Genomic DNA, 22,605 nt, shown 5'->3' with positions numbered 1-22,605 from the left:
CCAGTCTTAATGTTCCAAGGGGAGCACAAAAATGGTCATTTGACTTGAAAAAGTAGGGAGAACTTTTATTAAGTTCTTTATTTTTAGAGAACTTTTATTAAGTTATTTTTAAAGAACTTTAATAAGCTCTTTATTAAGATTTATTTTACTGGCTGTGTTGCCTCTTCGTTCCTCCGTGAGCTTTCCTCCGGTTGCAGCAAGTCGCAGCTACTCTCTAGTTGAAATGCACCGACTTCCTTTGCTGCAGAGTAAGGCCGGGGCTCTAGGGCGCAACGGCGTCAGTAGCTGTGGTGCGTGGGCTCGGTAGTTGCAGCTCTTGGGCTCCAGAGCACAGGCTCAGTAGCTGCGGCCCACAGTCTCTGCTGCTCTGAGGCATGTGGGAGCTTCTGAGATAAAGGCTTGCACCCATGTCTCCTGCATTGGCAGGCAGACGCTTCACCAAGGAGCCACGCGGAAGCCCAGGGAGAAAGTTGTAGTGTGGGAGGAGCATCTCCGCGGGGCGCCGAGGGGCCCTTGGTATCGGTGGGGCAGTTTTGCGCCTCTCTTTCCCGCTTCTTCCTCTTCCGCGTCTCCAGCCCAACCTCTCTATAACGGAAACCCCGACAGGCTAGCATTTTGCAGAGCAGTTCTGGGTTCCTGCCTCGTTCTGAGGCGGGCCCAGAGCTCTCGGCGCATTTGCAGAGGTGAGATGATGGACATGCCTTGAGTCCAATGGGCTTTGAGCTGGTTCAGGCGGGGGAGGGGGGAATAGAGGGGAGCTCGGCTCCACCCAAGTGCCCTCAAAGAGTGCCAGCTCTCTCCTTACGCCCTCAAACCTCCGCTGCCCCAAAGGCTAATCCATGGGGAACCCCCTCAAATCTCCAGACAAGTGCAGGGAAAATAATTTGCATCCCTAAAGGGGTGCTTCTCCCCGCTGGTTCCCCCCGCACCGTACGCCTTATTGTTTTGTGAGTCTCTGTCTTGGGATGGCATCACCGACTCGATGGACTTGAGTTTGAGTAAACTCCGGGAGTTGGTGGTGGACAGGGAGGCCTGGCTTGCTGCGGTCCCTGGGGTCGCAAAGAGTCGGACACGACTGAGCGACTGAACTGAACTGTCCTGGGAACATCGGGGTCTGCTCGTTCTGCCGGGTTTCCCCTGCCCCAGCTACCCACCCCCTAGGCGAGGGCTCCCCTGTGCCTGCAGGGCTCGGCCCAGCGCCCCGCGCGCCTGTGCTTGCCGCTCTGGCTCCACTTTCGCTTTCACTTTCGGTCCCGGTCTCCGGGGAGGCCAAGGCAGGCGACAGCGGCGTGGTCCCCGAGTCCCAGGTACTGGGTGAGACAGTCCCCAGTACGCCCTGCTCAGGGGGAGGCTGAGTGTTGGGGGGAAGAGCGACGCCAAGGCATCCTTTCTGTGCCTTGAGGTGTGGCGGTCCAGGGACCCGGGGAGGAAGGGAATCAGCGGGCGGCGGCAAAGTGGGGGCGGGTGGCGGGTGGGGAGTCGCGAGGTTGGGGATCGTGTCCGCGGGGAGGACCGTGGGGTTGGCGCAGGCTCAACAGGGTGCTTGCCTCTCTTTCTGCACCGGGAGCTGGCCAGGGGGCAGAGCTCCCCTAAGCCCCGCCACTTCCCGGCAGGCAGGGGAGAGCCGTCCTCTCCGCTTCTCCTTGAGGCTGGGTTCCTGCCAGCCTCGTCCCCTGGGCTCCAGAGAAGAGCCAAGTGAGGTGGTGGGTGGATGGCGGGGGAGAGGGGTTGGGTTTTGGCCAAAGATGGCACCTGGCCGATAGTAGTTGGAGAAACAAACGTGAGTTCGGTGAGTTGCAGGCGCAGGGATGTCGTCGCAAGGACAGTTAAGCGTCCTCAAGATCAATTCAAGTCTGTCCCTTCTTTTGCACTTCTTGCCAATAGTTAACTGTCCTCCCTTCGCTGTGGCTCAGCCGGGAGTTTCTTGAGTTTAAAGGCTCTCCTGTTGGAGCAAGTTAAAATTCCCTCTCAGTGTCTTACTAGCCTGGTGGGCCTGCACGTTAATTTCGGGAGGAAGGAGAACGTGCAGACACTTCCTTACATTTTTCATGGAGGTTCTTTGTGAGGCCAGGTTCAGAAGGAAGTGCTCTGGTTTCTACTAACTCCCCAAAGTATTTGCTCTCAACTCAGGATGGGGTCAACGACTTAAAAAAAAAAAAAGACTGAAAAATTGGCCAGATTGTCTCTTTTTGCACGGAGTTGTAGTTGTACTGATAGGCAGCACATTTTCAGGTGGGCGTAAGGAGAAAAGTTCTCATAGGTTAAAAAATTGAGTCAACATTTTTAAATTATTTACTAGCAGTAACTAGCTGTCATCGATGCTTGTTAAATTCATTGCTCACAGCTTTTGGAAGAAGGCCTGTTACCTCTTGATGGATTTGACATTCCATGGTGTCCCAGAAAGGGAAGGAGGAGACAGCCCAGGACCAGTTGCCCTGACTTCCTGTGTGAGTGGGAGAAGTCAGAATCACCAAAGGCAGTTAGTATCTTGAACTCTTTCTGGTTGTGAAAGAAAGTTAGGAACTCTGTTACTGCGGCACTTGAATCCACACCGTTGATTGTCAAAGAAGATTTAGTGAGATCAGATGTCAAAGGAAGATTTTAAAACTTTAAAGGAGTACAGTCAAGAACAGAAAATTCCTTTAAAGCCCTTATCTCTCAGTCTGTGTATATTTAACTGTCTTTTTGATATTTCCCGTTGGACATCTCATAGACATCACAAATTAAACATACTAAAAAATGAAGCCTTGGTTCCCTCTCCTCCCTTTTAAATCTCTCCCACCTCTGGCCTTCTCCATTTCGATCAAGAACACCTATGACTTCCCAGATGTTCATTCTAGAAACCTGCCAGCCATCCTGATACATCCTGTCCTTTCCCTCACTCCCTACTTCTAATCCCCCCTAAACGTGGATGTTGAGTCGGCCCATCTCTCTGGCTCCCTCCCCCCCCTTTCTGTTGACACCATCCCAGTAAGAACCACTATCTTACTCTCTCGACTACTTTCTAACTGGTCCCTTGGCCTTCACTCTTACTTCTTCCCAGCCCTCCACTCTCTACCCAGCAACCGGGTGATTTTCTTAGGGTGTGAACTGGATCTTAAGATCTCCTAGTGTAAAACCCAGTGGTTTCTCGTTGCCCTTAGGACAGGGTCCGAAAATCCTTAAATGCCTAGAAAGCTGGGTGGTGGTCTTTCCCCTGCCTACCTCTCCAGGCACATCTTTCTACGATATTTTGGGTTGACTGACCTTACAAATAACTAGCCCTCTCTATTGCTGCTCAGTTCGCAAATATGTGTGCTGTTTCCTCTGTCTATGTGTGTATCTATTTGTGTAAATTTTTTAAAAGTCCACCCCACCCCCGCTGTATGCTCTTTAAGGTCAGAGACCTGTGCTCTCTTGCCTTGCCTGGCAAAGTCCTTGCACGTAATAGGCCCCCAATAAATATCTGTGGAGTGAGTGACTGAAAATATTTTACCTTTCTTATTTTCACAACAATCCTGTGAGGGAGATGTTATCTCATTTTATCCGTGAAGAAAATGAAACCAAAATTAAAGAGCATATCCAAGGTCAGAGTAAGTGGCAGAGCAAGAACTCAAAGCCAGATTTTCTCTTCTGACTGTTAACCTAATATATATGTATAGCTATATATATCAGTTCAGTTCAGTTCAGTCCCTCAGTCGTGTCTGACTCTTTGCAACCCCATGAACCGCAGCATGCCAGGCCTCCCTGTCCATCACCAACTCCCAGAGTTTACCCAAACTCATGCCCATTGAGTCGGTGATGCCATCCAACCATCTCATCCTCTGTCGTCCCCTTTATATGCATATGTATAGTTCTATGTGTGTGTATATATATAGTTAATATGGCAATACTTATATACATATATATGAATTGCAACGTTTATGCTGTCTGTATCTCATGTCCCATTTTAGTTTCCTGAAACTGCATCCTCCCTAAGACCCAGCCATGATCTCTTTGGCCCCCTTCTCTCTTGGACCCAAAACTACAAGGCCTTTTCTGCCCACCCCTTCAGCAGCCCAGGGACCTTGCTGTCAGCTCAGATGGTGGTGGTGGTTTAGTCACAAAGTTGAGTTTGTGTCTTTTGTGACCCTACAGACTGTAGCCCGTCAGGCTCCTCTGTCTGTGGGATTCTCCAGGCAAGAATCTTGGAGTGAGTTGCTGTTTCCTTCTCTAGGGGATCTTCCTGACACAGGGATCAAACCTGGGTCTCCTTTTAAAGTTCTACTAAAGTCAGAAACCTATTAAAAGTTGCTGTCAGCTCAGGACCGGTTGGAATTTTTAGATCTTCTCCTGGGCTGTTGGAGAACCCTCGGGGGCTCCTGGAGTCCCCTCATGCCTGAACCTGCCAGCTTTGATGTGCTCTCTACCATCTTGGGGAAGGGGCCACATCCACTGAGCTGCTGCCATCAGAGCTTTCAAATGGAAGCATCACGTGAGTTCCCTTTACCTCTGGCCCCTCCAACTTCAAGGGAGATCCATCATTCGTCCCCTGCCCTGGGACTCTGCCTGAGGACGTGGGGCAGGAATGCTTGACTATCTCAGCGTTCAAGTTTTATTCTCCTCTTCCAAATTGCACCAATCCTCCATGGCTGGAAGCATCCTTTGCTTGGTCCCCAGACAACAAAAAACAGCAAACAAATGAAAAAGCCAAGAAACACAAAAACAAAAAGAACCTGTTCTTCCTGTTCACGTTTCTTTCCTGGCTCATCTCGGTGGTGCCTTTTGAACTGGGATTACGGTGCCTCCGTGGTTAACTCTGTACAGTATTGGCATTCTTTCTGTTTAGCCTGCAGGTCTGCTCCATGGGGGAAGCAGGAGGTAAGTAAGTGTGTTTGGGAAGGAATCAGGATGGGGAGTGAGGGGTGGGAATATCACATCAGTTATGCTCTTGAAGTAGTGTTCCGTATGTAGGGATCCAGGAATAAGATTATTGTTTGGCAAGGATTATCTAGGAGGTTTCTTAATCTGACTCTTCAGGAGAATTTCTGGGAAGTTTGAAAAAATTATGATGCCCTGACCTAGGTACTTTTGAACTATGGTGTTGGAGAAGACCCTTTTCCTGAGAGTCTCTTGGACTGCAAGGAGGTCAAACCAGTCTGTCCTAAAGGGAATCAATCCTGAATATTCATTGGAAGGACTGATGGTGAAACCTGAAACTCCAATACTTTGGCCACCTGATGCGAAGAACTGACTCATTGGAAAAGACCCTGATGCTGGGAAAGATTGAGGGCAGGAGGAGAAGGGGACGACAGAGGATGAGATGGTTGGATGGCATCACCGACTCAATGGACATGAGTTTGAGTAAGCTCTGGGAGTCGGTGATGGACAGGGAAGCCTGGTGTGCTGCAGTCCATGGGGTGGCAAATAGTCAGACACGACTGAGTGACTGAACTGAACTGACCTAGGGATCTAGGCATGTCATTATTTTAAGAGCTTCCAGGACATTTTAAGAGCTGCCTATGACATTAACAGGCAGCTAAAGATGGGAACCACTGACATAGAGGAAACATCCAGTGTACCACCATCAGTAAGCTGAGTTTACCTGAGTGGGGCTCCTCCTGGCAAACTGCTGTCAGGAAACCTTGTCTAAGAGAGAGAGAAGTCTGCTTGGTTCTCTGGACATGATTGGCCAACTCCCTTAGAAGTCTCATTCCTGTTATGTCCCTTGGTCTTGAAAGTGCAAAATATGCTCTGTAGCCTGACTCCAGGCGTGCTTGGAGTGCAATCTTGGAGTCGCTCACTTCCTTGTCTAGTAGGTAATCATTCTCCAGCCAGTTCTGGGGTTCCCTTCTGTTCACGTCGATTGCCCGGGCAGCCCTTTCCTTTCTCCTGCGGTGCTCTGGCTTTTGCTCCTCCTGCAGTGCTTCTGACTCCCTTCCTTCACTTCCAAATCCCACCTGTCCTTCCAAACCACCCTCAGTGCTGCTCTTGCTCGAAGGTATCTCCGCATCACTCTGCAGCCAGAGTCACTCTCTCCCTTTTAAAATGTTTCATTCTCCCTTAGCACTCTCTTTTATTATTATTCTTGAAGCACTCCATACTTTCTCTGTTGTGTTTTATTCTTTGGTATAAAACTCTTCTGCCCTTCCAGATTTTGAAGTCCTTGATTATGGCATTTGTATCGTGTGTATTCTTATGTTGCACACAGTACTTGGTACACAGCCTTATAGATGCAAGTGTGCATCACTTATTTGTTGGATACATAGTAAGGGAGACTCCAGGAGATTGATTGTGACAAACTCTCATGAAAGTCACTCTAAACTCTTTAAGTAATTCCTGGCTAAATAGATATTAAATCAGCTTGTGGCAGGATGGTTGGACAAAGATGCCAGTATTATTAAGGTTTCAGTTCAGTCACTCAGTTGTGTTTGACTCTTGGTGACCCCATGGACTGCAGCATGCCAGGCTTCTTTGTCCATCATCAACTCCCCTGGGAAATCCCGTGGATGGAGGAGCCTGGTGGGCTACAGTCCATGGGGTCACGAAGAGTCGGGCACAACTAAGCAACTTCACTTTCACTTTTCACTTTCATGCACTGGAGCAGGAACTGGCAACCCACTCCAGTGTTCTTGCCTGGAGAATCCCAGGAATGGGGGAGCCTGGTGGGCTGCCAGACAGCACACAGTGGTCGCACAGAGTCAGACACGACTGACACGACTTAGGAGTAGCAGCAGCATGACCATTGAGTTAGTGATGCCATCCAACCATGTCACATCCTCTGTCATCCCCTTCTCCTTCTGCCTTCAATCTTTCCCAGCATCAGGGTCTTTTCTAGTGAGTCAGCTCCTCGCTTCAGGTGGCCAAAGTATTGGAGTTTCAGCTTCAACATCAGTCCTTCCAATGAATATTTAGGACTGATTTCCTTTAGGATGGACTGGTTGGATCTCCTTGCAGTCCAAGAGACTTTTCAAGAGTCTTCTGCAACACCACAGTTCAAAAGCATCAATTCTTCAGCGCTCAGCTTTCTTTATACTCCAACTCTCACATCCATACATGACTACTGGAAAAACCATAGCTTTGACTAGACGGGACTTTGTTAGCAAAGTAACGTCTCTGCTTTTTAATATGCTGTCTAAATTGGTCGTTAACTTTTCTTTCAAGGAGCAAGCGTCTTTTAATTTCATGGCTGCAGTCACCATCTGCAGTGCTTTTAAAGCCCCCCCAAATAAAGTCAGCCACTGTTTCCACTGTTTCCCCATCTGTTTGCCATGAAGTGATGGGACTGGATGCCACGATCTTAGTTTTCTGAATGTTGAGTTTTAAGCCAACTTTTTCACTCTCCTCTTTCACTTTCATCAAGAGGCTCATATCTGAGGTTATTGATGTTTCTCCCAGCAAGCTTGATTCCAGCTTGTGCTTCATCCAGCCCAGCGTTTCTCATTATGTACCCTGCATTTAAGTTAAATAAGCAGGGTGACAGTATACAGCCTTGATGTACTCCTTTCCCAATTTGTAACCAGTTCATTGTTCTATGTCCAGTTATAACTGTTGCTTCTTGACTTGCATACAGACTTCCCAGGAGGCAGGTAAGGTGGTCTGGTATTCCCATCTCTTTCAGAATTTTCCACAGTTTGTTGTGATCCACACAGTCAAAGGCTTGGGCATAGTCAATAAAGCAGAAATAGATGTTCTTCTGGAACTCTCTTGCTTTTTCGATGATCCAGCGGATGTTGGCAATTTGATCTCTGGTTCCTCTGCCTTTTCTAGATCCAGCTTGAACATCTGGAAGTTCACAGTTCACGTATTGTTGAAACCTCGCTTGGAGAATTTTGAGCATTACTTTGCTAGCGTGTGGGATGAGTGCATTGTACAGTAGTTTGAACATTCTTTGGCATTGCCTTTCTTTTGGATTGAATGTAAACTGATCTTTTCCAGTCCTGTGGCCACTGCTGAGTTTTCCAGATTTGCTGGCATATTGAGTGCAGCACTTTGACAATATCATCTTTTAGGATTTAAAATAGCTCAATTGGAATTCCATCACCTTCACTAGCTTTGTTCATAGTGATGCTTCCTAAGGCCCACTTGACTTCACATTCCCGGTCTTGTTTTTGCTGACTGTATAGAGCTTCCCCATCCATTAACAGAAAATTGGATTAAAGATTTACTGAGCATGACCCCACCCATAAGAACAAGGCCCAGTTTCCCCTCAGTCAGTCTCTCCCATCAGGAAGCTTCCATAAGCCTCTTATCCTTCTCCATCAGAAGGCAGACAGGCTAAAAACCACAGTCACAGAAAACTAATGAAACTGATCACATGGACCACAGCCTTGTGTAACTCAGTGAAACTATGAGCCATGCTGTATAGGGCCACCCAAGACAGACGGATCATGGTGGAGAGTTCTGACAAAACAAGGTCCACTGGAGAAGGGCATGGCAAACCACTTCAGTATTCCTGCCTTGAGAACCCATGGACAGTATGAAAAGTCAAAAAGATAGGATACTGAAAGATGAACTCCCCAGGTCGGTAGGTGCCCAATATGCTACTGGAGATCGGTAGAGAAAGAACTCCAGAAAGAATGAAGAGACGGAGTCAAAGCAAAAACAACACCCAGTTGTGGATGTGACTGGTGATAGAAGTAAAGTCTGATGCTGTAAAGAGCAGTATTGCATAGGAACTTGGAATGTTAAGTCCATGAATCAAGGAAAATTGGAAGTGGTCAAGCAAGAGATGGCAAGAGTGAACACCAACATTTTAGGAATCAGTGAACTAAAACGGACTGAAATGGGTGAATTTAACTCAGGTGACCATTATATCTACTACTGTGGGCAAGAATCCCTTAGAAGAAATAGAGTAGCCATCATGGTCAACAAAAGAGTCCGAAATGCAGTACTTCGATGCAATCCCAAAAACGACAGAATGATCTCTGTTTGTTTCCAAGGCAAACCATTCCATATTACAGTAATCCAAGTCTATGCCCTGACCAGTAATGCTGAAGAAGCTGAAGTTGAACGCTTCTACGAAGACCTACAAGACCTTCTAGAACTAACACCCCCAAAAAATGTCCTTTTCATTATAGCAGACTGGAATGCAAAAGTAGGAAGTCAAGAGATACCTGGAGTAACAGGCAGATTTGGCCTTGGCATACCAAACAAAGCAGGGCAAAGGCTAACAGAGTTTTGCCAAGAAAACGCACTGGTCATAACAAACACCCTCTTCCAACAACACAGGAGACGACTCTACACATGGACATTGCCAGATGATCAATACCAAAATCAGATTGATTATATTATTGAGGCTTACTGTTACAAATATTTGCCTTCCCTTTCCCCCTTGCTACTGAGCATGTATTTCCTTCCTTTACTTCCTGTGTTTTAAGAACTCTCTGCTTTGTAAGCTTAGTGAGAAGCAAGGCCTTTCTCCCACTGTGAAGCGGTAAGGCCAGATTCCTGCTTTGTGTACCTGCCTGCCTGGTGGTGTGGACACCTCACTTTTGCTGAAACAACAAAAAGATGCAGGAGAGTAGAGACCTCCTCCTTTGACGACTGCGTAGGTGTCAGCATCTGATCTCTATGCGTTGGGATGGCTTCCTCTAAGGTCTAGTGTGGGCGGGGAGTGGTCATCTAATCACATATTTGTCTGATATAGTTCTGGTTGCCCATCTTTGCTTGTTTTATGAGCCTGGTTTCCCAAATGACCTGTCAATTCTGTGATCCGTTTAAGGATCTTCAGCCAGAGCTTGTTCTTGCTTTCAACGAAGGACCCTGACTGATAGAGTTAATTTAAACTTTGCAAGCCAAATGATGCTTTTATTAGATGCTAATAATTGTTGCTAACCATAAACTTCTTTCTTCTTATGACTCATTAACATAGGAAAGATCATTTTACTTTCAGGGAAAGACAGTTTTTTCTTTTAAGTTTGTATCTATATCTGTTAATTCTTGGTGGATACATTCTGAAATTATGCTCTCTTGATATTTTAGTGATTTTGTTTTTTCTTTTGTACATTTGTGCCTCTAGCCATGTCAAGCAAGATGATATCTCCATCCATCAAACAGCCACTTGCAACCAGGCCCTTACTGCTGTCGTTACTGTTGGTTCTCTTAACGGTGGCAACTCCATCCTCATGTCAGAGCAGGGAAACAACATCTCCAAAAGCTAGCAATGGGGCACCATTTCCTTGGAATAAAATGCGACTTCCAGAGCACATCATCCCAGCCCATTACGATCTCATGATTCATGCAAACCTCACCACTCTGACTTTCGGGGGAACCACACAGATAGAAATCACAGCCAGCAAGCCCACCAGTACCATCATCCTGCACAGTCACCGCTTGCAAATATCCAAGGCCGCCCTGAGGAAGGGAGGTGGCGAGAGGCAGGCCGAAGAGCTGCTGAGAGTCCTGGAAAACCCACCTCAGGAGCAAATTGCGCTTCTGGCTTCCGAGCCGCTGGTTGTCGGCGTCCCGTACACCATTGTCATTGACTATGCTGGCAATCTTTCTGAGAGTTTCCATGGATTTTATAAAAGTACCTACAGAACCAAGGAAGGGGAAGTGAGGTAATTTTTGTCTTTTTTTTTTTTTTTAAGATTCAAGTGCTACCCACACTAAATTTATTATTTCAGGTGGCTTGTCCTTTAAAACTCCCTTGATTGTTGAATTCTTTCTTTGGTTTTGTTTTGCATGTCTTTGCATATTTAAAATTGGCTTATAGTCTTTTCCTTTTTTTTTTTAATCTCATTTTTTGTTCTGTTTTAACCAATTTTCTTTCCTCCAGCTCTATCAGAGTAAATACCTATTTGTTTATTTAATTTTAGACTTCTGGGCTAGAATAAATGTTTTAAATTCTCTTGGCCTAGGTACCAGTTTCCAAGGGCTGCTTTAACAAAGTACATAAACTGCATGACTTAAAACAGTAGCAATTTTACAGCTCACAGTTCTAGAGGCTAGAAGTCCAAGATCAAGGTGTCAGGAGGCCTGTGCTCTCTAGGTCTCCGAATAGCCTCGTTCTTTGCCTCTTCCTAGCGTGTGGTGTCATCAATCTTTGACATTCCTTGAACTGCAGCTACATCAGTCCGGTCTCTGCCTGCCTGTCCCATGGCCATTCTCCAGGTTTCCCTCTTGTTTTAAGGGCACCAGTTATATTGGACTAGGGCCTGACCTGATGGCCTTATCTGAGCTTGACTACATCTGTAAAGACCCTATTTCTAAATAAAGTCTCACTGATATTAGGTAATAAGTCTTCAAAATATCTTTTGGGCAGGCTCAATTCAACCTGTAACGGCCTATTAGAGGAAATATTTTTGTCTCAGTTAAAACCTTTTTTAGGGATCCTCTCCTGCCTTGTTTTAGTTCCGTTTTTAAAAACACAATATATTTTGGGAGATTTTATGCTAAATTTTAAAATCAAATTTTGTTAGTAGCTTATACTTACTTTTCTGATTCCATATTATTTTTTGAGGTTAAGAAAAGTCAAATACTACAGAAAAGAATTTTTGAGAAGATAAAATGTATCCCCATTATAACTCCCAGAAATAACTACTGCTTCTGTTTTAGGGGAACATCCTTTAGACTTTTTTCTGGATATACATACATGTCATTTTATGTAAATGGAACTTGTTGTATTTTATGTTTCACGAGGGAGTTTTTTATTAAAAATATATGTTGACATGTATTTTACATGATGACTGTCACTTTACATCATTTTAACAGCATTATTAAAATGCATGTTTTGGTGTTGATTTATTTAACTAATCCCCCTATGGTTGGAAATTAGGTTGTTTCCAACTTTTTAGCATCAGCAATACTTGGACAAGCATCTTTGTAAGTCATTTCTTTAGAATAAATGCCTAGAAGTAAAATTGCTAAGTCAGAGGGTCAACAAACTTTTGATATGCTTTGCCATATTTCTCACTAATACTGTGTACTGGCAATCCTTTTAGAGCCAAAATACCAACAGATTTTCCCCTTTAATTTGTTACGTCGATTATTAATGAAGCTGTGCAGCTTTTGATGTGTTTATTGACTATTTGTAGGTTCTTCTTTTGTGAGTTGCCTGTTGATGACCTCTGCCTGCTATTCTGCTTGGTTGGTGGGTGAATTCTTACTTATTTTTAAGAGCTCATTATTTGTTCAGGTTATATTAACACTTTGTTAAATACCTTTTGATCAGTTTTCCCTGTTCTTTTTACTTGTCTTTTAGTTTATGATAGCTTTTGTCATATAAAAGATTTTATGGTAGTGAGATTCATCAGGATTGTGATAACGTCAGGAATTCAGACATGATGATACACCTAACCTACAGTCCCTGGTAACTTCAGGCTATGTTTTTATTTCCCTTGCCGGAATTTTAGGGTACTTGCATCAACACAGTTTGAACCAACTGCAGCCAGAATGGCCTTTCCCTGCTTTGATGAACCTGCTTTCAAGGCGAGTTTTTTAATCAAGATCAGAAGGGAACCAAGACACCTCGCTATCTCGAACATGCCATTGGTGAGTCTAAATTGTGTATCTCTGACGAGGAGTCCATTCGTTCCCTCTGGTTTGCGTCTCCCCATTGACAGTTAACATTCAGGCTACCTGTTTTGTTTGTTTTATTGCCTGACAGATAGCTAGCTTTTCTTTTTCACTTCCAACCTATGCTTTTGGTTCAAGCAGCAATTTATTTATGGTTAAAGAAAAAAAAATGTCCCTAAAAACATGCAAAATTTAGGTAAGAGTGACCCTGCAGGTCACCTATGCTGACAAGAGAGAAACCGTATAGGAAATTCAGGTCAGGTTCAAGTGAGAGTGCCTTTCATAAAGCACTTACACTTTTCTCATATGATCGTTTAAAAGGATTTTTAAAGGAAATGCTCTGTTGGATAAGGTCATGTTCCTATGATTTAGTTATTTCCTATAATTTCTGTATACTATATTACTAATATTAGCTATACAATTTGTATTAAAAATAACTGGCATGAAGTTGGGCAGATGGAAAACAAAAAAGTAATCTTTTAAGAATATAATGGTAGTGAAGGTAGCTACCTCAAGTTGCCTTGAAAGAAGTCATTATTTTCCAGTTTCAGAGCAGATGTGGACAGTGTTCCCTCTGAGTTTTATTTTTTTATTCTACTTTTTTGTTTTCCATTATGGTTTATTACAGGATATTGAATATAGTTCCCTGTGCTATAAAATAGGAACTTGTTGTTTATCTATGCTAAATATAATAGTTTGCATCTGTTAGGCTGAAGCTCCTCTGATTTTTAAAAGCGGAAAGAAGAAGATGACCTTGCCAAATGAATAAAATTACTCAGTGAGGTCCATTACCCTATGATTCTGGTAGCACTGGAAAAACAGAAGCTGAACTGTCAGTCTGCCACTGATACATACCAACTGCTGGAGCACATACATCCTTTGTTCAGAGAAGCTCACCGTGGTTGAGACTCAGGCTGGAATAGGCTTTGCCGAGTCCGGAAGGGTGTCATACCTCATGCCTGTGCTGGCCGGGGAGGCAGTATCTTCACGTGAAGGGACTCAGAGAGCCATGAACCACCCTCCAGTGCAGCATTTTCCAACCTTTAGAACTCTGTATTGCTCACCGAATCCCTCAAAGACCCCTAGAAGAGATTCTGACATTCTGCACCAGAAACCTGTATAAAAGGCAGACTTTTGTGAATCCTTACCAGCCAAGAAGTTCTGTCTCTTTCCCCAACACACTTGTATATAGAAAGATAAGAAACAGTTATGCCATTTTCCTAATATAAATTTGAGATAGAGAAAATGCTTTCTCAAATTATAGTTCCCTCTCCAAATACTATGGTATTGCTGCCTGGGGTGGGAGTGACTTCTCTAATTAGAGAATTACAGCTTAAGAAGAATAAAGGAACGGGGTGGTTTGGAGGTGAGGGACAGACTGACCCACTAAACAACACTGGTGGAGATTTCATAGGTTTGCAGGGGGAAGGCCAAAGCCCAGAGGCTCCGCAAAGATGCCAGAGTCCAAATCCGTGAATGTCCGGGACCTGCTTGTTGAGGATCAGAAAATCTCTAATGTAATCTTGCTCTTGGATGGGCCATCCCTCCTCTTGGCAGAAATCTAACAGAGACGCCTGAACTTAAGCTGCAGATATGGGGTTGAGGGGAAGGACAGCGGGGCCTCAAAGGATCTTTTCAGAGGCTAGAGAAGAAAAATATACCTTTGCAACACCCAAGTGTTTGGGGCAGGAGTTAATCACATCTAAATTGGAATTCGTTTAATTAGCTTCAGTTCAGTTTCAGTTCAGTCGCTCAGTCGTGTCCGACTCTCTGCGACCCCATGAATTGCAGCACGCCAGGTCTCTCTGTCCATCACCAACTCCCGGAGTCTACCCAAACCTATGTTCATAGAGTCGGTGATGCCATCCAACCATCTCATCCTCTGTTGTCCCCTTCTCCTCCCGCCCCCAATCCTACCCAGCATTAGGGTCTTTTCCAATGAGTCAACCCTTCGCATGAGGTGGCCAAAGTATTGGAGCTTCAGCTTCAACATCAGACCTTCCAATGAACACCCAGGATTGATCTCTTTTAGGATGGATTGATTGGATCTCCTTGCAGTCCAAGAAACTCTGAAGAGTCTTCGCCAACACCACAGTTCAAAAGCATCAATTCTGCGGTGCTCAGCTTTCTTCACCGTCCAACTCTCACATCCATACATGACCACTGGAAAAACCATAGTCTTGACTAGACGGACTTTTGTTGGCAAAGTAATGTCTCTGCTTTTAAACATGCTATCTAGGTTGGCCATAACCTTCCTTCCAAGTAGTAAGCGTCTTTTAATTTCATGGCTGCAGTCACCATCAGCAGTGATTCTGGAGCCCAAAAAAGTAGTCTGACTCTGTTTAATTAGCTTACTTTCCTGCTAATGAGCACAACTTCAAGAACAGAAATTTTTGTCAGGGGTAAGCTGAAGACATTTTAAAAAGAAAGGTAATTTCGGGTCCTTCAAGAATAAACCTAGGTTGGCTGTCAGAGTCAGGGTATGAATGCCCAAAGGCTGACCAGCAGGCAACCATAGCCTGTGGCTTGTGGGTATCACAAAGAAGGATGAGGGCACAGAAATAGAGGTGGAAATTGGATTACAGGAAAAATGCCTCGTTAATGTGGATGTTCTCAGACTAGTTTCGACTGGTCTTTTCTCCAAGATCCTGCCCAGTGCTTTCTGTTGGCTGAGGTAGTAGGCTTTCTTCTTGGGAAGCCAACCTCTTAGTCTGTACCTCTGTGGCCCCGACCCCACTCTGCAAGGCTGCTCCCTGATTACACTGCAAAAACTGACTTCAGTGAAGCAGATCAGAGTCTGGAGGAGACTTTGCAGGGTCAGGCCCAGGCATGGGTTTCTTTGAATTGTTTAAGAAAGTAGAAGCTCTTTTAGGTTATCCATGGTGACATATGCACCCAATTAGACACTGCATTTCCAGATTATTCTCTCACCTTGTATTATGTGGGCCACATCTTGGCAAAATCAGCAGTCTCGGTTTTGCTTTTTCCCAGCCACGTTACCAATCCTCATGTGCCAATATGAGTTAGTTTGTAATCGTCCAGCTTATTTAGAAGAAATTTAAGTGGTGATGGTTATGTAACTGTGAATATAATTAAAAAAACACTGAATTGTATACTTTAAAACAGTGAATTTTATGGTACATGAATTATATCTCAATAAAAACATGGAGGAGAATGGTTTGGCTTTCCTATCTAAATTAGTTAAGAAAGAGATACGTTTTTTGAAAAATCTTTATTGATTTTTTTACAGTATTGCTCCCGTTTTATGTTTTGGTTCTTGGTTGTGAGACTTGTAGGATCTTACCTTCTCAACCAAGGATTAAACTCACTTTCCCTGTATTGGAAGGCAGAGTCCCAACCACTGGTCCATCAGGGAAGTCTCTGAAAGAGATATTCTTAAATAACTATACAAATGTCATGTTATATACTTTCAGTATGTCTGAGACTTAGGACTATTTCTCTTTGTAAAATGTTTTCAGTGTCTTGGGTAGTTGGATTATTTGATGATCTCAGGTATTCTGATTTTAGGTTAAATCTGTAACTGTGGCTGAAGGTCTCATAGAAGACCACTTTGATGTCACTGTGAAGATGAGCACCTACCTGGTGGCCTTCATTGTTTCGGATTTTAAGTCTGTCAGCAAGATGACCAAGAGCGGAGTCAAGGTGAGCCTGTGATTGTCACTTAGGGTGACCTGCTTGCCCTGGTCTGCCTGGGACAGTCCTGGTTTTATAACTGGAAGTCCCACATCCTAGAAACGCCCCTCATTTTTGGACAAACCAGTTGGTGGGCCATCCCATTGTCACAGATGCTCGTGTTTACAACGGGGTTCTAATAGCAGAAACACGTGGGGAGACATGACCTGGCCTGGGTCATGGTGCTGGCTCCACCATTAACTGGCTTTCTGCTGCCTTTGGAAATTAGCTTATATTCTGTAAAATGTATAAGTTGGATTAGATCCTGCAGTGGTTTCTCAGATTGCTTCTTCTGTCTATAACTTCTGCAGTTTGCAAGTGAATGTCGCTAACTCTCTGAGCCGGGGATTTCTAGCCATGGGAAGGAAGTAAGAGAAGACAGCTTGGAGTATTAAATGGCTCTGGGGAGAGCATTTGGGTCAGGGAATACTGCAGTGTCAGGGGGAGAGGTCTTGTTTCAAGGAGCTCTTGCCACTGGGTGGGTATCACTGTGTAGTGAACAACCTACACAGCTGTATGCTGTGGCTCAGAATGCAAATAAGATTTTCAAAGAGGAGGCAAGGAACATTTTATTTAAAATGACCTCATTTATTTGTGCTAGTTTTAACTGAGGCCTGGGATAGTTAGGGTTTCTCTTCTGAATTGCCTTGTCTTCTGTAAGGCCTGAATAAGGCCCTGAATAAAGGGTCTTATCCTTGTGGAGATACCTCTGCTTACCTGGGGATTTGAAGCTAATGCTTGAGACTTGGCTGTAGGAAGCAATCTAAGTTCAGCAGTGAAATTAACAGCAAAAACACCCACTCACTGATTTGCCCACTTCAGTGAATCCTTTTTGAATGGTTATTTTTATGTGTCTTTCATACTGTGATATTGTAATTCATGATAAGAAATATGTATTTGGTCTTCATCTCTAATTAAGGCTCAGAGCTACTAAAACTCTTAGAATGTCCTACGTGTTGAGAACCATAAGTATTATCTCTTGTTATGTTAATAAAAATTTCCTAGGTAACCTAACTAAGGCTGGTTGATGGGGAACCAACCATGTGATGGGAGAGTTGGGACTGGAGATGGAGTTTAGTCACCAAAGGTCAATCATTCAGGCCTGTGTTGTGAAAACGCCATAAAAACTCAGGAGGGTGGCTTCTGTGAGCTTCCGGGTTGTGAACCCGTGGAGGTGTAGGGAAAGTGGTTTGGCAGGAGAGAACATGGTCGTCACACTCCCTTTCTCCATACCTTGTGCTGAGGCTCCTCTCCCACGTGGCTGGTCATTCCTGAGTTATGTTTGTGTATGATGGACTGGGAATCTTGTAGAGTAAAATGTTACTCTTGAGCTCTGTGAGCTGCTCTAGCAAATTAAGCTCAAGAAGGGGGATGGGAACCTCCAGCCAAGAGCTGCTAAGTCAGAAGCACGGGTGATAACTTAACACTTTTGATTGGCATCTGCAATCGGGTTAGGGAGCAGGCTTGGAAGACGGAATCCTGTAGACTGATGCTCTCACGCCAGATAGTGTCAGCATGGAACTGAACTGTAGGTACCACCTGGTGTTGGAATGCTGCTTGGAGATGTGAGGGAACCGCCCCCTCCCACATACATCTACACTGGAATTGAGTCCCCAGAACCCTTTTGTGTGCCGATAGTTTTAGCCGTTTTCTTTAACACATTAAACTCACACTGTGTGTCCTGTCTAGAAATTGTCGTACATGGAGTCTTTGTGTGGCTGGCTCTGGGATTTGCTGTTTCTGCTGGCTCCTTTATGCTGTGTTCTGTGAATCGTGTCTGTGAGCTTTTCTTACCTGAGCTGACGGTGAATTTTTCCAGAGAGAATTTGTATTTTGCTCCTGTCAAGTGACCCGGAGACTTTGCAGCCTTGAGAATCACTTTAAATTATTGGCTTTCAGGTTTTTGGACCACCTAGTTTTCTTGTGAGTTCAGCTGTTAGACGGTATGAAGTTTTGCTTTTAGCCATAATTTCTCTGAGGAGATTCTCTCACTATTCCTCATACATCACCAGGGTTTGAATAAGGCATTCCCCCCCCCCCCCCCCTTGCAGTCTCCTGGAGGAATTTGGTGATTCTTTCTAGTTTAGACTTCCAGTAAGGGCTTGGTCCTTTGGGACCTAGCTTTATGCAGGGGACATCTACCCAGCTTGAGCAGCTTCTGGATTTTGTCTCCCTTCCCTGTTGAGTTCCCCAGTGCCATGAAGACCTCAGCTCAAGTCCATCTGTAGTGGGCTAGTGTCCTGAGGGCAAAAGCTAGCTGCATTGACCCTCTGCTGACTTCCCAGGGTCCTGCTGTCACTTCAGTTTGGAAAGCTAAGTTGTCTTTACCTTTTCGCTACCTCGTGTAAACATTTAGGAAGACATTTTTATATTTGTTACCCATCATCTGTTGTTTTCAGTAGGGGAACTGATTGAGAACAGTCAGCATTAATATAAGAAATAGCAGCCAGCAATGGTCATCTTTAATACTGGCAACCATATCCCACACTCGGAAGCTGTTAATGTCTGGCTTCTAGAAAAGCCACGATGGCATTTGGATAACTTCTTGTGTCTCCCTCTTCAGGTTTCCATATACGCTGTTCCAGACAAGATAAATCAGGCAGATTACGCACTGGATGCTGCGGTGACTCTTCTAGAATTTTATGAGGATTATTTCAGCATCCCGTATCCGTTACCCAAACAAGGTATTCATTTTTCACAGATGTTATAAACTGGCATTTAATGACCCCAGCAGTAGATTATATCTTCCTAACTGGCATCTTCCTCTATCAGCTCAGCAGCCACTCAAGTCATTAAAACCCCAGCAGGTTTTAGAGGCATGTAGCATGGGGATACTTTTGCCTTCTGATTTTAAAGACAAACATGAATCTATTAGTGGGCAGATAGCAAAGGACAGAGGCTGCATTTTTTTCCATGATTGGCATGCATTTGGTAGGAACATAGAGTACTCAAATTTTTTCAATGAATTCCTTGATAGAGCATAAGAAAATCTGCATTTTCTTTCTTACATGAGCCCTTAAAACTATCATGTTGTTTGAGTTTTTAGGTGTGTGGGAGTCTTGGGCATCCAAGCTGGAGTGCATTATTGAGACAATTTTTAAGATTGTCCAGTCCCCAAACACTTGTCAGAGAATTAGAAATGAAGTCAGGAGGTCTGAAACCCAAGCGTGACTTTATCATGCAGCAGCAGAGTAACTCTGAATGAGCCACTGAACCCTTTTACTTCACTGTGAAAGGTTCTTCCGTCCAGAATCCAAGATTCCGTGTGGGTCACTTAGTTTTTCTTTGATCCCTGCATCCATCCATTCTGAGAGTTAGTGTGTTTGGGCCATGTGTAGGTTAAAATTGATAAGATGTTTTTTGTTTCCTTCCCAAGATCTTGCTGCGATTCCTGACTTTCAGTTCCGTGCAATGGAAAATTGGGGACTGACAACATACAGGGAATCTTCTCTACTGTTTGATGCTGAAAAGTCTTCCGCCTCGAGTAAGCTCGGCATCACGATGACTGTGTCTCATGAACTCGCCCACCAGGTATATGAGCTCAATCACACTTTTCAAAAAAGTATAAACTATGTGTTTATTGCTCTTCTGGGACATAGGCTATTCATATTGATATATGAATTCTACAGATTCATTTTTACTTTGTCTTTTTCTCCCAGAGGAAAATTTATGTCTTTAAAACATTAGGTACTATGTTTTAAAATACATATTGAAAAGTTTTTCTTTTTACTTCGAAAAAATATTAGCTTTATAAATATGTTAACATTCATATACAGACATTACACATATAGAATATATTTCCTTCTGAATGTTTGACGTTTATGGCCATGTAGATAATCCAGTTGCCATAGAAATCTGTGAATAACTTGAGTAATATTTTCCTTTCAGTGGTTTGGGAACCTCGTCACTATGGAATGGTGGAATGATCTTTGGCTAAATGAGGGATTTGCCAAGTTTATGGAGTTTGTGTCAGTCAGTGTGACTCATCCAGAACTGAAAGTTGTAAGTTGTATTTACTTTTTTTTTTTATTTTAGGTTAATCTGTTGCTGGAAAATATTATGTTTACCAATGCTTGATTATGGAATTTATAGAAAGATTGATAACCTCCCTGGGAATTTAAATATGAATCAGGTTTCCAAAATGCTAGTGTACTTTAAAGATATCTCACAAAGACTTATTTCCAAACTCAGTTGCTTATTTCCAAATATATGAGTTATGAAGTTAGTACTAAATTGTCCTCCCTCCCTGAATATCAAAGAAATAGAAATAATCACAACTTGTCTGTTCTGTATCACTTTCCCCCCTTCAGGCTGCTCACTGAAGAAGTATTAGGTACAGATCGATGTTATTTCAATAGAGTCCTACTTGCCAAATCAAATGAGTTTTAAGATAATTGTACATTTGATTGTGTAAGAACCTAGACTCATGGGTCGCAAACTTAATGCTTTGGAATCTCTACATGATGATTTCAAAAGTCAAGTGTTTAACTTGTAAAAATCAAATGCAGTGTAATTAAAGAGAAACATTATGTAAAAACAATCCTTTACCATATTTTAGTTTTCATTTGTACATATTCATATTCCCATTTTCATCATCCTATATACATAATTTATATGTGAAAAGAAAGTGAAAATGAAGTCACTCAGTCGCGTCCGACTCTTTGTGACCCTGTGGACTGTAGCTTACCAGGCTCCTCCATCCATGGGATTTTCCAGGCAAGAGTACTGGAGTGGGTTGATTACAGTACAGTGGATCATAACAAGTATTTTCCTGTTTCTGTATAGTCTTTAATAATAAAAATGATTGTGTATGCTTATTGTTTTATTGGGTAATATGCCCTAATCAGATTATAGTTGGAATTTGTTCTCCATTGCTTTTTCTTTCACTACATGGTTAAAGCTAAATTTCTTTGCTCTAAAACCACTACAATATAGTAAAGTAATTAGCCTCTAATTAAAATAAATTAATTAATTTGCAAAAAAATAGTATAGATGAAGACTGGAGACACTGAAATCATTATATATTTTGGTTTCATATTTGGGTACTATTGGGCTGTAGGCATAATGTTTTTATTTTTAATAGGAATGTTCTTTATTCTAAGGTGATAAGTATTTAAACAAATTTTCAATATTGATCTAAAATCACTGTTTCCTGTCTGTCCCTTAGAAGATAATTCTATTTAATTTTGTAAATTCTATAAATATGTAATAGGTCACATCAGAAATTTGGAGAGTAAACCTGTTATCCCACATCAAGCCAGCCTCATTTCATATTTTTTGATCTAAATGTGAATCATTGGTGATGTTGTCTTTCTATCTTATAGGAAGATTATTTCTTTGGTAAGTGTTTCAATGCAATGGAGGTGGATGCATTAAACTCCTCACACCCTGTGTCCACACCTGTGGAGAATCCTGCTCAGATTCGGGAGATGTTTGATGAAGTTTCTTATGACAAGGTAAAAATGTATTATAAGGATACAGTTTCCACACTAAACTTACTGGAGTGGAGAGGCTATAGCTAGGGCTGTGGGGTGACTTTCCCTTCATAAGGACTGACCTGGATTGAAGGCTTTCTCTTCTCACTCAGGCTGCCCAGAGTCAACTTTTTTAAGGCCTAACTTTAAGTATGGCTTAAAACCCTAAAGATTATACTGTTGTCAGTTCTTCATTTACTGTCATAAGTGAATATTCACAGTCTACAGAAACTTTTTATTTATCCTTCAACAAATAGGTCTTGATTGAGCTTTAGCTTTGTATCAGGCAAAAACGCCTGCCCTTTTGTAGCTTTGGGCGCCTTCGGAAACAGTTATCATGCAAAGTGTGTTTAATAAAAGAACTGGAAATTGTTGCCAACATATAATAGTTGGGAGATTTTATATAAAAATCCATATTACTGGCTTCTCTTTGAAGGAGAAAGAATTCTGGTCATACCAGGCTTCTATTTCCCTTAGCAATGTGGACTGGAGCTAAGTCATGGCTCCTTTACAGGATCAGGATTCTGCTTTTCCACTTTCCCTTCCATTCCCAACCATTTCCATTATCCTCACCGAGGCAGAGAATGTGTCATTTATCATAAAGCTTGGCTGTTTTATGTGTAACAAAGAGAAAAGTATTTCATGTTTGCATGTTCCCATCAATAGTGCAGAGCAGATAAAAGCAGACATAAAACAGACATATAAACGCACACATAGACCAATGGAACAGAATAGAACCCAGAAATCAGCTCATGGATATAAGGCTAATTTATGAAAAGGGACCCCAGAATATACAATGGTAGATGGAGTCTGTTAAATAAATGTTCATTTAGTTCTTCTGACACCCTATACAAAGGAATAAAACTGTACCACTGTCTTATACGACTCACAAAAACTAACGTGAAATGGATTAAAGACTTAAATGTGAGGATCAGAAACCATAAAACTCCTAAATGGGAAA

General features: G+C 43.1%; 1 protein-coding gene across 2 annotated transcripts in view; it reads left to right on the top strand.

The window, feature by feature from the left end:
- The first annotated feature begins 1,255 nt into the window (after positions 1-1,255).
- The window catches only part of ERAP1 (endoplasmic reticulum aminopeptidase 1), a 40,571-nt gene continuing 19,221 nt past the window's right edge, over positions 1,256-22,605 (top strand). Inside the window, exons 1-8 of one of the 2 annotated variants that reach the window (XM_081498785.1) lie at positions 1,256-1,307; positions 9,980-10,520; positions 12,315-12,453; positions 16,006-16,140; positions 18,734-18,854; positions 19,547-19,701; positions 20,059-20,172; positions 21,495-21,626. In XM_081498785.1, coding sequence (XP_081354911.1) covers positions 9,982-10,520; positions 12,315-12,453; positions 16,006-16,140; positions 18,734-18,854; positions 19,547-19,701; positions 20,059-20,172; positions 21,495-21,626 — 1,335 coding nt within the window. In that variant the 5' untranslated portion in view covers positions 1,256-1,307; positions 9,980-9,981. Of the gene's footprint in view, positions 1,308-4,078; positions 4,840-9,979; positions 10,521-12,314; positions 12,454-16,005; positions 16,141-18,733; positions 18,855-19,546; positions 19,702-20,058; positions 20,173-21,494; positions 21,627-22,605 lie in introns of those variants that run through there. The other variant, XM_081498784.1, reaches the window with a different exon arrangement.

Source organism: Giraffa tippelskirchi, chromosome 6 (assembly GCF_054371585.1).
Source record: "Giraffa tippelskirchi isolate mGirTip1 chromosome 6, T2T-mGirTip1v1.2.pri, whole genome shotgun sequence".
In the NCBI taxonomy this organism is placed as follows: Eukaryota; Metazoa; Chordata; class Mammalia; order Artiodactyla; family Giraffidae; genus Giraffa; species Giraffa tippelskirchi.
This window is presented reverse-complemented; position numbering and strand designations above follow the sequence as displayed.